Source organism: Leucopleurus acutus (genome assembly GCF_964270905.1).
Source record: "Leucopleurus acutus genome assembly, chromosome: 11".
Lineage (NCBI taxonomy): Eukaryota > Metazoa > Chordata > Mammalia > Artiodactyla > Delphinidae > Leucopleurus > Leucopleurus acutus.
The window spans coordinates 84070734-84085597 of NC_139152.1; the positions used below are offsets into that span (position 1 = coordinate 84070734).

Sequence of the window (14864 nt, forward strand, 5' to 3'; positions counted from 1 at the left end):
GAAATGACATTCACAAATCCGTGTCTTAAAATGGATTATTTATATATCTTGTTCGGTTGTGTTAATGGTTTTTAGCAGTTTAATTTATTCCAGAACGGAAACTTAAGTTGCGTTTAATAAATTTTGTAAGTCAATAGAATGTATTTTCTTTTGAAATCTTATTTTCATTAGAATTGGTAGTGTAACTTAATGAATATGCATGAAAGGGTGTACGTATAAAACAGATTTTGTGGTTTTTTTTCCCTTAAGAACAAAATTAATTAACCATCTATACCTGTGCTTTCTACCTTTTGGAAGTGATACAAATACACTGAAGCCAAAACTTGAAATTAAATCATATTTATTGCTAAGAGTTAATTGACAAATGTTAGAAAAAATCACTATTAGTATTAAAGAGCTGAAAGCACAGTGGTACATATAATTTAGGAATTGCTGCTACTCACATAACTTCATTATTTTATTTGGAGGTGAAGAAGAAGGGTCTTGCACTTAAGCTAATGATTAATATGATGTAATATTTTAAACCAGAATTTTCAACCACTCTAAAAACTTACATGCCTCTTAGCTAATGTTATAATTGTATCATATTACTTAGGTTCAAGTTATTCCTTCAAAGAGTCATCAGAATAACATGGACTGAAGAGACTTTCGAACATTTGCCATCTCTTGCTGCTGCTGTCAAATGAAAGGAGATATTAAACATTTGTTTAATTTTTAGATAAGTGTTATACATATTTCAGCAAATAAAATATTTCAATGCTTACAATAATCCTTATTTTTTCAATTTTAAATATAATAACTTACCGTTTCCATCATAATTTTTTTTTGCAACATAGCCATTTCTTTTCTAAGTTCGTTTTGTGCACCAGTAAGTAGATAATCGTGATTCTTCTCCAAGTCCGCCATACTCTAAAACACAAAAGGCTAGTTCAGTTACAAACCACCACTTTTCATCTCAGGTTCAAAACTTATACAATTAATTTTCAAAAGCAGGAACTTTTTAATATTCATCAATGCACATTATTTATCTCAAATAAAAATATTCTAATACATGAAAACCAAAATATCCACTGAAGGAATAGAAAATGTCAGACATAAATCAAATATTATTAAAGGAGGTACAATAGTAGTGTACCTTCTCACTGGAAGAAACAAACAAAAATCACACAAAATTTTATAAAAGGAATAGAAGCACAACTTCCCGTAGCTATATAGTAGAAAATGGGGACTTAATTCCAATTTAGTTGGCAAAAGAATAAGACTGAAAGGAAGGTTAGGAAAAGGGGTTAAAAGTATTCTAGGGCAAGAGCATAAACAAAAGCATGAAAGTGCAAAGTGAGTGAGTTCAGAGAAAGCCGTTATGTGGAGGGGGTGGAAGTAATGGATGAATGTAGTAATTGGAGCATTAAAAAAAGAATCATATTTTTTGGGGGTGAATCTTGAATACCTAAGAATTTAGCATGAGAAGCTACTGACAGTTTTTCAGGAGGGAAAAGGTAATGTTATAGAAAGATAATATGGCAGACCCACGAAGGATGGGTTGGAAAACAGAAATCAGTTAAGAGTTTTCATAGTATAAGCAAAGAATAATGAGGTTCTGAACTAGGGCAGTAGCAGTGGTTGTGAAGAATAAGAGAGATGGAGGAGTCAAATATAGTACTAAAGTTCCTACACCAAGTGGTAATACTTAGTGATAGCATTTAGCACTTAAATTAAATCGAAAACAATGCATTCAAAATGGAAAACTGTTAAGAATTTAAAATGTATAAGCAAAATGTTCTTCCCTTAAACTGAGAAAAAATTTATCTTCTACTTCCACAAATGAATTATATTTTATAAGAATGTATTATGTTACCAAATACAACAAACCTTTATGAACTGCTCATATAATTGTTTAATTGTTTTCAGTCTCTGGTTCTGAACAATTCTAGACTGTTGAAAAACTTTCTGTTGCTGTCGAAACATATTCTACAAATGTAAAAGAAAAAATTATGAAATAACAATTTGGGTAAAATTTAGCAAAAATTAATTCTACATTACACTTAAAAGGAATAGTTTTTAAATCAATATTTTTAAGATTTTAGCATTCACTATGACTGAGTTTACATAATTTGTGTTCACCACTTATATACAATAATATAATAACCCTACCGGTCATTGAGTAGGAAATCTCAACAGTACTCAAAACATATTTTAATTCTTGGTGCTTTCAGTGTCAACACAGATGATCCTTACAATATTGCTGGTCTTTCAGTTTCTTGGCCTGTTTTCCACCGATGATTTTTGTTCTTCACCCTACTTTAGCCATCCACTTACATACGCATACCCTAGATTTTGTCATTACCAAAAACTATAACCTCTGCATAGTATTAATAATAGCAAACTTGATATTAACAATATGTTACGAAGCAAAGACCAACAGCTTTTATGAGTATGGTATGTGCCTGTACTTCTGCATTCAGCAGAACCAAACTCATATAGCCAGCAATGGGCAATGGAACCTGGCTAAGGTCCATGGATGTACTGCAAGGCCGGCCTCTCCCTTCCTACTTGACACTTGGTAATAGTAGATTAATTATAAAGCTATAAAGCTAAGCATAATACTAACAGTTAGTTTTTCTTCTTGTTCATCAGCTTTCTGCACATCTATATCCCACTGCTGGAACAAAGTCAGAAACTGCTGAGAATATTCTTGGTTAAGCTTCTGCCTGTAAAACATAATGAATATTGTCATATTTCACATCAATATGGAAAGACTTTCAAGACAAAACTGATTTGACTAATTATACTATAATAAAAAAGAAAATAATATCAAATTTTCAGATGTGAAGCCAAGAAGTAAAGTTATGATTTATCATGATTCAGAAGTATTTATTTTCCTAACCAACTAACAGAAAAACCCTCTCATGTACTTTAAGCTCTTGAAAACTAAGGGAGTTTTATTGTACATATACATTTTCCAGAAAAGTCCATTTTATCTCCAAGCAATTTATTTTTCATTTTCTCCTACTGAATATAGGTTGTGATATGATAAATAGATTCACTGAAGTTATTATATTTATCATATAACATTTCCAAATAGAAATATTTCACTTAATTTTTTCTCATTTTGGTACAATGATTTTGTACAAAAGAATAGTTAATTCAGCTAAAATATACAAATTATTTATAATACATAAGGTTGATCTTTTTCTACACTGTTAAACAGTTAACTATCATAAGACTAATGGTTTATATGACATTTACTTTTTATTCAGCTAGTGTATTTTTAGAATGAATATAAATTATCTTTATTGTTAAAAAAAACCCTCAAACATTATTTAAAAGGGGAAAAAGGACATCTTTATTGATTTCTAGGAAATATATCTCAAGTCTGTGAAGGAATGAAGTTATAGGACTAAAGGACTTAGAGGAAAATCAAGCCAAATATACTTTTTTACTAGAGATCCCAATAAGTAGAAGATGATAGTACTTCTCATAATTTGCACCGATGAATACTAAGAAATGATGCAAATGTTGTGGCAGTGAAAAAAACAACATCCTACCTTTGCTCTTGTTGGGTTTTCCAAATGTTTTCAATTTTCTGGTTACTGGTTTTGAGAGAAGCCTTGGTATACATTTCTAGTCTTTTTCTCTTGGCAAGAAGAGCCTTGTTAATATCAGCTATATTGAAAATAAATACTCATTAAATTTAATGTGGAAGAAAGTTACTTTGTTCCCACGTATTCAAATAAACATCGATAAAGCTGGTTCAAGAGTTTTGAAAAGATCTTTAAAAATACACATAATATCAAAAAGCAAGATTATTTCCTTGCTTTTTTTTTTCTGAGAAAACTTTTAGTTATTGGTATCCCAATTCTGATTTTCCTAACTAGAGATAATTTTTTAATTTAGAGGTGATTAAAAAGAGCTAATAACTGAAAGAAAGGGTCTGAAGGACAGACTTTAATTTCTTCATAAGAAAACACTAATAAAGGCTAAATTTAGAACTCATTATATGAAACGCAAAACTATTTTAAGAGTCTAAAAAGAATAAAAATAGTTAAAGAAAATACTTTTTTAAAATATAGTCAGTGATACTTTAAAAAATATTTTTACTAAAAGAGACAAAGACCAACCAAGCATAGGAAAATCTTATTTTAAGTAAATATCTAAATAAATTCATTCAAGAATTCTTTTAGGGCTTCCCTGGTGGCGCAGTGGTTGGGAGTCCGCCTGCCGGTGCGGGGGACACGGGTTCGAGCCCTGGTCTGGGGGGATCCCACATGCCGTGGAGCACCTGGGCCAGTGCACCACAACTCCTGAGCCTGCTCTCTGGAGCCCCGCGAGCCACAGCTGCTAAGCCCATGCGCCCGGAGCCCGTGCTCCGCGGCGGGAGAGGCCACCGCAATGAGAAGCCCGCGCACTGCAACGAGGACCCAACACAGCCAAAAAGAAAAAAAAGAAAAAGAAAAAAGAACCCTTTAAAATACATTTTTATGGGACATTTTACCAATAATATAAGTACTGCGTTTCATAAACTTTTTAATACTTCAGGTAATCCTTTGCTAGGCACGTGCATAGGGATCTACCATCAATAGTTACTTTTCAGTAATCACGATGAGGTGACCTACACTATTACATAAATATTTTGTATTTCCAATATCCATCTATAATAATAAACTTATAAGACAGATTATAAAACAAGCATTTTGTTACTACCAAATACGGCAAAGCTTTCAAAAAAGACTTGATTATATGAATAATACTAGAGAGGAGCCAAATATTGACTCTTTTATAAGAATACTATCCCCTAACACAGTTAACGTAACTGATATTTGACATACAATTTAAAGTTTATGAACTTTTTATCTGATCTCTTGCTTACTAGCAAGGTGGTCTTTAATTCTCAACTACATAGTTTAATAATGTAAACATAAAAATAAAGTTATTTTAAAGGCTTTAATTTACACTGCCCTTCCTAAAGAACACAGGAATGCCATAGAAAATAACTAAATTGAGAAAATGAAAAACTGACATATACAGATATGTGCGTGTGTTTGTATCACTTAGTCCGTGAAAGTCCAAACAGAGGGATAGACACTTTTCCCATCCATTTTTGCTCTAAAATTTCATAGTCCATTAAACTCACACACCTATAAAGTAACAGGACCATTCTTAACTCACCATCGTTAGCACCATCTCTTTTCACGTCAACAACTGGAAAAAGTTAGTAAGGAAATCTATGAAGCCGAACCACATATACTTGTGCAAAATCTTACATATGAGAACAAAGCATTATTAAATAACAGTCTTATATTCCACTGATTATTACTTACTATTATACAAATTATATGGTTTAAAACAATTTTGAATACAAATATCTCCTAAAACATACCTCCAAATCTTTCCAGCATATTCTGTACTTCACCCCTGTGAAAAAAAAATACATCAAAAAACTTTTAATTAAGGATCCATAAAATATTCTTGTTTTGGAAGAAATATCACATGCCCAGTATTTTACGTGCAATACTCATTGGACAACCAAATAGACTTTTCTTAAAGTCTAAGAGGTGAAAATTGTTTAAGCATATTACCCCACGTCTTCAACTTTTCCTGCAGAAGTCCTTTTCTTCCCATGTTTATCAAGTACTGGAGTCTTCCCTGAATTGACAATAAAAAAAGAAAAAGTTGAAATTAAGTAGGCTATTTTGGTAATTTTTAAATGGAGTAATATCTTAATTTCGAGGTTTTTTGAGGCTTTGTGCCAAGACAAGTTTTTAAAACAGACATATAGATGCACTACTTTCTCTGCAGGTTAGATGGAATTAAATCAGGATCCAAGACCATTTTATGGGAACAATTTTGCAAGTCTTCCTGTGTTAATGTCATAATAATCTATGTACTGTTTATCAGACAGCAGGCGAAAGATGCTATAGGAGCTTCACTAAGTCCAAATAAGAAACATGAAGTACATGAAAATAAATGCAGGACATGGTCACTGCCCAACATTAGCTGTACGGTACCTTCGATGACATCCTCTGCACCAATCAGATGTTTTTTATCTGCTTTCTCAAAGTCACAGGCTCTTATAACCTGATCCTCCATGAATGTCCTCCCAGATTTCCCGGTATGTTTTCTTCCTGAGGGCACCATTTTTCGATGTTTTCTGATTAAAAAAAAAAAAAAAAAATCAAACCTGCTGAATCCAAAGACACCATTTAAATGAACTGGCAAATTTCAAAATGAGAGATATCAAATAAAGATGATTTTAGTCGAATACCACTTTAGGAGTCTCTCATTTATTCTGTTGGACCAAAAGTTAACAGAAGAAGATGATGACTGCGCCGCCCCTGGCGCCGGCGGTGGTTCGCCCCTGAGGACCGGGAGGGCGGCGGAATCCTAGCCCGGCCAGGTTCTGGCTAAATCGGGGCAAATCTAGATCCAGCTGATTTCGGTCACAATGTGAAAATCGTAATTACTGACAGGCTGGATCACGAGCCCGCCCCAAAGAAGCTGCCAGCAACAGAAATACAACATAAAACGTTCTGCGTCCTGGGCCGCAGAAAATAACGTCCCGTAGGAGTTCCACGACCCAGGCCTCGAGGACCAGTGAAGGGGAGACCTGGCTCCATCTAATGGTTTCTGCGGGGTGTGGGCCCGCTGACGAGGGCCCACCCTCCTCGCCTGCTGTCAACCTGTCCCGCCCAGCGTCGCGTCCAGTCGCGAGGCAGCGCAGCTAGCGCCTTTCCGCCCACTCACGGCCCTGCCCGCAGGCAGCTGGACTGCCTTCAAATTCCTGTCAGGCGCCCCAGGGAGACCCAGCGGGTAAGATTTACCTCACAGGTCAAGAATAACCCCTGGCTCACATTCCCGCGCGGGACAAACGCTCCCCTCCTCACACCTGAAAAACACCCCTATGGCCGACGGCCACAGTTTTACGCCTCAGAACAGGAGTCCCCGCCGCTCCCGCCTCCCCTGCCCCAAGCCCTCAGACTTGACCTCTTCACAGCCTCGAAGCTATTCCGAAGCAGGTCAGAATTCTCGCGGAAGAAAAGCCGGCCTCGCCTCGTCCGGGAGCGCCTCTGATTGGCTGGCAGGAGGGCACATGCGTGCAGCGACCCTGGGGGCTCCGCTCCCTCGCACGCCACGCCCAACGAGAGTGTTGACCCAGAGCACCTTGCGGGCGGCATCTATGGCTAGTACACCGGAAACGAGGCACTTTCCAGTTTCTTTTTGTAATTTAAGTTTAAACTTTTCACAATATTTTAATAATAAGTTCTGTTTGTGTTCGGGTAGTATAGAAAGTTGTACCATGTTCTATGTAGTATTCTGTCATTCGCTTTTTAAACTTAACATTATGTCACTAAGAGAATCTAGATTACATGTAGCCATAGTTCTTTCATTTTCACTGCTGCAAAATATCCCATTGTGCCTCTATTCCACCATTTATTCATTTATTTTCTTGTCTGTGGACATGTGGGTTATTTTCAGATTACAGCCTGTATAAACAATGATCCTATGAATATTCTAATCTCCTGCATATATGCTAAAGTTTTTACAGATTATCTGGGTGTGAAGTTTCTCAGTCATAGGCTAGATGATGTAAAAGCCAAATTGGTTTCAAATTTATACTCCCACCAACAGTGAGTTCCCATTGTTCAATGCACTCATCATCACTTGGTACAGTCAGATTTCTTAATTTTGCCATTCTAGTGGGTGTAAAATGATATTTCTTTAGGGTCTGCTTTTGTATTTCTCCAATCACTCATAAGATTAAGCTCTTGTTATGCTTATCGGCTATTTGCATTTCCTTTTCCTTAAAATATCTATTTGGGTTTCTGGCTCATTTTTCAGTTGGGTTATGTGTTTCTTATTGATTTGTAGCTCTTTATATATGGGAGTGGTGTTAATATTTATGACTGCTTTCTGTATCTTTTTAAATGAATTTATTTTTATCCTGAAGTCATAAAAATACAAAAGTTTTTTTTTTTTTCTTCTTTTTTTTTTCTTTTTTTTGTGGTACGCGGGCCTCTCACTGTTGTGGCCTCTCCCGTTGCGGAGCATAGGCTCCGGATGCGCAGGCTCAGTGGCCATGGCTCATGGGCCCAGCTGCTCAGCGGCATGTGGGATCTTCCCGGACCGGGGCACGAACCCGTGTCCCCTGCTTCGGCAGGCGGACTCTCAACCACTGCGCCACCAGGGAAGCCCTACAAAAGTTTTAAGGCTTTATTTTTCATTTTTAAGCCTTTGTTCATCTAGAATTTATTTTTGTGTCTGGTGACAGGTAGGGTCCAATTACTCCCCCCCCCCCCGCCCCTCACTGTGGAAACCAGTTTATTGAATAGTGCATGCTTTCCCTTTAACACCTACGTCATCTGTCATGTTTCTGTATGTTCTTGAGTCTGCTTCCCTAGCCTGTTCCACTGGTCAGTTTGCCTATTCCTGTGCCAAAGTCAGTTTTCATCATTCCAGCTTTATTAAAGGTTTGGCATCTAAGAGGGCAAGTCACACCTTATTTTTTCTTCAGGAGTATCCTGTGTATTCTTGAACTTCTGCTTTTCTAGTAAATTTTAGAATCACTTTTCCAAGTTCCAGGAAAACAAAACAAAACAAAACAACCTACTGGATTTTAATTGGAATGGCAATAAATCTATACATCAATTTGGAGAGAACTGAGTCTTCCGATTCTTGAACGTAGCATATTTTCCATTTATTTAGAAGTTCTTTAATATAATTCAATAAAGTTCATTTTTTTCTCTGTGTAGAGTTTGCACTTTTATTAGATTTATTTATAAATAACTTATATTTTGTCTCTATTTTTTTCAAATTGTTATATAATTTTGTTCTAATTGGTATATAAATATCCAATTGATTTCGATATGGGTCTTATTTCTTTTTAAATCCACATTTTAAAAGTTTATTTATCTGCTTACACACAACATTTTTCCAGAAAGGGTTTAAGGTGGCTTAAAAGACTCCATAAAATACACCAAGGAATTAGTAATAGAAGAACCAGGAATGAAACGTATGCAAAATGCTTATATAATCCTACTCGTTTACTCTGGGTGGACCACAAATTTGGCTCTAAGTTTTCAGCAGGCAGTCAGAAAAGGAAACTTAGTTACATCATTTACAGTGTTCATAAAGCAAAACCAAACCAGTTACCCAAGCGAAGCACTGTTATTCCTAATATTAAGACCAGAAAGAAATTTCTCTTGAGAGGCTTCATAAAGAGGTCAGTGTATGATGTAATTAATAATCAGTGTTCTCAATAGCAACCTAATGGGAGACACAAAGATGAATTTCACAGGGCTCTTTCTTCAATACAGGCAGATGGCATCACATCAACTTGAAAATCAGGAAAAGCAATTTTATCATGAGTTTGGGGGTTGATGGGGGGAACACAATATGATATGGTCAAGGTACTCAGCTCTTTGCTCTGCTCAACAAAACCAAAGATACATTTTGGAGCAACAAAGTTGAATCCAGTACCCAGAATGTCTCCGGAGAAGTCCTGAAACCCTTAAAGTTCTATGCAACATTGTCTGAATAGGTGCCTTTATTCTTCTTGCCAGAGAAAACATAGTTTATCAGATACACTGCACTCAGCGTACCCAGGTGATACACATAAATTAGGAACCATTTCTTTAGAAAATCTACAGAATTAGACTACAAATCATTCATGCTATTCAGACACGTATGTTTTCTTCTTATAGCCTAGCTTATTTTTCCTCTGCAAAAAGAACTTTTTTATTTCCATGTGGTACCACGGCTTGGGTGAAGGTTTCAGGGTGGTTAAAAAAGGTTGCCTCCTGGCTGGAGGAAGGGGCTCGGGCAGAGATCTCGAGGCGGGGGAAGGCAGGGGGGTCTCGCAGAGGCCGCCGGGCTCTGGAGGCTCTTAGTTGCGCTGACAGGAGAGCCTTCCGAAGAGATACTCGCCCAGTTCGGCCTGGGGGCCCCGGCCAGACTGCGCAGGTCTGTCAGGTGCACGCCCTTCTTCTTGAGGAGCTTCTTGATGAGCTCCTCCTTCAGGAAGTGGCTCTCCAGGAGCTCGCAGAGCTGGGCGCCTGCGCTCGCAGAACCCAGGGCCTGCAGATCCAAGAGCGCCCGGTCCAGGGTCCTCTCCAGGGCCGTGGCGGCCTCCGGGGCGCCCACGCTGGCGCCCCACTCCTCCGGGGACAGCGCTGGGCGCCCTTGCGCTTCTCCATAGACAGCTCCCGGAAGAAGCGGCCCACGCCCCAGGCCTTCGAAGTAGCAGCTCAGAGAGAGGTAAGTGGACGAGGCCCGAGGTGCAGGTTGATCAGCCGGCTGACGGCGGCCTCCACCTCGGTGGAAGAACTCTGCTGGATGGGGGGTCACGGTGAGTCAGCAGTGAGGAGGACTTCCCCGTAAAGTGTGTTGGGAGGATGGACCCGGAAGCAGGGACCTGGGTCTTCTTCTCTCCAGCAACTTGCTAAACACTTTTATTACTTCCAATAATTTGTAGAGTCTGGGATCTTATAATAATATCATCTGTAAATAATGACATTCTCGTGTCTTCGTAGTTCGTAGGCTTTTTTTCATTTTCTGCCTGCACTGATTAGGATTTTTAGTACGAAGATGAATAAAAGCATGGATACTAGGCATTTTTCCTAATTTTAAAGGGCATGTTTCTAAAGTTTCTATTAACAGTGATGATACTGAAACCGTGGGTTAAATCCATTTCACCTGCCGTCACTAATCAAGGTCGTTTTAAGATTTGCCTGACCTCCAAGCTGCACTTAGCCTAGACAATAAGGTGTTTGCCCAAGTTGTTTTCCAGGAACTTGGAGTCAGCTGCTATAGTTTGAGCTGAGCTGGGTAAGTCTGGATAGGACCACCCACCCTTCAGCTGGGCATTCCAGAGTGTCTGCTTGGTGATCCTTTGACATCAAAGGGCTAAAAACTCTACCCTCAGAACATGCAGAGGCCTGGAGCCTAGTTAAACCTGCTCAGAATGTCAGTTACCACACCTTTTTCCAATCACCTTTCCCCGCACTCCCCATGCCTTGGACCGCCCTTCTTCTTTATTCTTTATCCCGTAAATACCCCGAGCCCCTTGCCTTGGGAGGCAGAGCTCAGATTGGTTCTCCTGTCTCCTCGCTTGGCTGTCTTCTGAATAAATACCCTCTTTGCTGGAAACCTCGGCATCTCAGTGTTTCATCTTGCTGGGCGTCAGGCGAGACAAACCTGGTTCGGTAACATGTACCATGTGTGTGATTTTGGTAGTTGCCCTTTTTGAAAGCTTAACTTCTATTTTTAGTTTTCTAAGAGCTTTTTGTTCGCTTGTTTGTTTTATTTTTTTTAAATCATGAATAAGTGTTGCATTTTATTAAATTCTTTTCTGTATCTATTGAAACGATCTTTTAAATTTGTTAATGTAGTGAAAAAAATGTATATCATCTCCTAATGTTAAACCAAATCTACATTCCTGTGACAAACCCAAGTTGATCACGATGTACTAAGTTTTTAAGCACATTGCTGTGTTTGGGTTGTTCAGCTTTTTGTGTCCATTCTCATGACTGAGATTGGCTTGTAATTTTCCCTTAGCCTACTGTCCTTATCTGGTTTGTAATCAAGGCTATGCACATGGCTTGCTCCCTCTTCAAGTCTTTGCTCAAATGTCACTGTTCATCTCAATGAGGCCTTCTGTGCCTCCATTTTTAGATATTGTAATTGTAAACTCAGCACCTTTATTTCTCTTCTTTCCCTAGTCTCCTTCCCCAGCTACCTTTTTCCTACCACTTACTGCTTTCTGTTGTATGTAATTTGATCATTTACTTAACCCCAAATGTTTGAAATTCTTTTGTGAAACTATCTGAACCTAGTGACATCATTGGAGTAGTTCCTTGAAAGTTTTCTTTTTTATCTTTATTTTTTTAACATCTTTATTGGAGTATAATTGCTTTACAATGATGTGTTAGTTTCTGCTTTATAACAAAGTGAATCAGCTATACATATACATATATCCCCATATCCCCTCCCTCTTGTGCCTCTCTCCCACCCTCCCTATCCCACCCCTCTAGGTGGTCACAAAGCACTGAGCTGATCTCCCTGTGCTATGTGGCTGTTTCCCACTAGCTATCTATTTTACATTTGGTAGTGTATATATGTCCATGCCACTCTCTCACTTTGTCCCATTTTACCCTTCCCCCTCCCCGTGTCTTCACGTCCATTCTCTATGTTTGTGTCTTTATTCCTGTCCTGCCCCTAGGTTCTTCAGAACCTTTTTTTTTCAGATTCCATATATGTGTTAGCATAACACAATAACTGTTTCGTTTCTTTTTATGGCTGAGTAATATTCCATTGTATATATGTACCACATCTTCTTTATCCATTCATCTGTTGATGGACATGTAGGTTTCTTCCATGTCCTGGCTGTTGTAAATAGTGCTGCAGTGAACATTGCGGTGCATGTGTCTTTTTGAATTATGGTTTTCTCTGGGTATATGCCCAGTAATGGGATTGCTGGGTTGTATAGTAGTTCTCTTTTTTTTTTTTTTTGTGGTATGCGGGGCTCTCACTGTTGTGGCCTCTCCCATTGCGGAGCACAGGCTCCGGACGCGCAGGCCCAGCGGCCATGGCTCACGGGCCCAGCCGCTCCGCTGCATGTGGGATCCTCACGGACCGGGGCACGAACCCGCGTCCCCTGCATCAGCAGGTGGACTCTCAACCACTGCACCACCAGGGAAGCCCGGTATAGTAGTTCTCTTGATAGTGTTCTTGATTTTTAACTTTCTTCTGTAGAAATTGGTCTTTTTAAGCATTTGTCTCTATTGGGGTCAACTATAGTAAACTGTTTTTTCTAAGGAATTCTCTATTTCATTTAGTTTTATAAACTTACCTGCATAGAGATGTATACAGTAGTCTCCTTTGATTTTTTAAATTCTGCATTAATAGGTATTTCCCCTATGCCTGTCTCTTCTTTCCTTCCTTCCTTCCTTCGGAGTTAGATTGATTCTCCCCCTTCACCCCCCAATTTCTAAGCATTTTGTGGACAGGGTTTCTAGTTCAAGAGCACCTTCTTCTGTCAGTATAATGAAGTGCAGTTTTTTTTAAGCAGTAATGGAGTTGGGGTGAAGAGGATAAGTTGATGTGTCTTGTTTCACTTTTGTTTTTGCAGGACCTTTAATTTTTCCTCTCTTGTCTTTCTTTCTCATAGCTCCAAGACGCACCACTTCTTTTTTTTCCTAATATTTATATTATTTATTTATATTTATGTGTTTATTTTGATTGCTGCAGGTCTTAGTTGCAGCATGAAGGATCTTCCTTGCAGCATGCGGGCTTCTTAGTTGCGGCATGAGGGCTTCTTAGTTGCAGCATGCAAACTCTTAGTTGTGGCATGCATGTGGGATCTAGTTCTCCAACCAGGGATCGAACCCCGGCCCCCTGTATTGGGAGCACAGAGTCTTACCCACTGGACCACCAGGAAAGTCCCAGGTGCCACCTCTTATCACCAGAAGCAATGTTTCTTTAAGGCTGCCACCACTGTTGGTCCTGCTTTCTTTCAAAACCCAGCCAGTACTGTAAACTACCAAGTCTTTGGCCTGTCTTCCTTGTTTTGATTCTTAGTAGTATTACATTTTGCCGTTCTAGGAGTTATTTTATCTTTACTTAATCTAGGTCTTCTGCTCCCCAGCACTCTTTTGCATATAGTCTCTTAAGCTTCCCCTCCTACAGGCTCATGCCGTTCCCACAGGCTGACAGCAAGAGCTCTGTTAGTATTTGTTGTCTACTTCTCTACTAGGAGAAGTTCATTGTATTTTCGGTCTCCTGATAACGTGGAAGGCGTGGGTTATGTGTGAAGTCTTACTTTTCTATTTCATTAATTTCTGCTCTTACCTTTATTACCTCCCTACTTTCTTTTTTTGTTCTTTTTGTAACTTTTTATGTTAGACCATTAGGTTGTTCATTTCCGGCCTCCCTCCTTTTCCAAGATGCTCATTTAAGATGATAAATTTCCCTCTATGTATCATTTAGCTGAACCCCACAAGTTGTGATAGGCAATATTTTCATTCCCATCCAGTTCTAAGTATTTTTAAGTTTCCACTATAAGTTCTTCCTTGATTCATGAGTTGCTTAATATGTGTTTTTAGGCTTTCAAACAAATTTGGTTCTTAAAATTTATTGTTGGGCTATTCTAACTGGATACCCCTATAATCTGAATCATACCTATGATTTGAAATGTGTTAACTCACACAAGGTCCATCTTAAAAAAATATTTTATCCATGCTTGATAAGAATGGGTATGCTCTAATTTGGAGGTGCTGGGTTCTAGATATATCCAAGATATATCAAACTTTTTAATTGTGTCATTCAAATCTTTTCTGTCTTTGCTGATATCTTTGTCTCCTTGGTCTAGGAATAATTGAGGAATGACTGGATATGTGTTAAAATATACTCTGATAGTGGATTTATAAATTTTTTTAAATTAATTTATTTATTTTTGGCTGCATTGGGTCTTCATTGCTGCATGCGGGCTTTTCTCTAGTTGTGGAGAGCAGGAGCTACTCTTGCTTGCAGTGCACGGGCTTCTTATTGCGGCGGCTTACCTTAGTTGTGGAGCATGGGCTCTAGGCGCACGGGCTTCAGTAGTTGTGGCACGCGGGCTCAGTAGTTGTGGAGCATGGGCTGTAGGCACCCAGGCTCAGTAGTTGTGTCACACGGGCTTAGTTGCTCCACGGCATGTGGAATCTTCCCTGACCAAGGCTCGAACCCGTGTCCCCTGCACTGGCAGGCAGATTCTTAACCACTGCACCACCAGGGAAGTGCGGATTTATAAATTTTTCCTTATAGTTCTATCAACTTCATTTTTGTATTTTGAACCTATTTAATTAGGTGAATACAAGTTTAGAATGCATACA

At 38.7% G+C, this 14864-nt stretch overlaps 2 protein-coding genes across 3 annotated transcripts in view; one reads left to right on the plus strand and one right to left on the minus strand.

Moving 5' to 3' along the window:
* The window catches only part of CHPT1 (choline phosphotransferase 1), a 35112-nt gene extending 34330 nt beyond the window's left edge, over window positions 1–782 (plus strand). The window contains exon 9 of one of the 2 annotated variants that reach the window (XR_014326586.1): window positions 596–721. Coding sequence is in view for 1 of the 2 variants with exons in the window: in XM_082849878.1 (XP_082706004.1) it covers window positions 596–640 (45 nt within the window). In the remaining variant the exon portion in view is untranslated. Of the gene's footprint in view, window positions 1–595 lie in introns of both variants that reach the window. The other variant, XM_082849878.1, reaches the window with a different exon arrangement.
* Window positions 622–6200, minus strand: SYCP3 (synaptonemal complex protein 3; the record flags this gene model as incomplete). Its single annotated transcript, XM_082849879.1, is given in 9 exon segments — window positions 622–675; window positions 805–909; window positions 1870–1968; window positions 2609–2708; window positions 3546–3663; window positions 5378–5412; window positions 5577–5643; window positions 6006–6168; window positions 6171–6200. Coding segments are annotated over 9 exon segments (771 nt in total).
* Between the last annotated feature and the right edge of the window lie 8664 nt (window positions 6201–14864).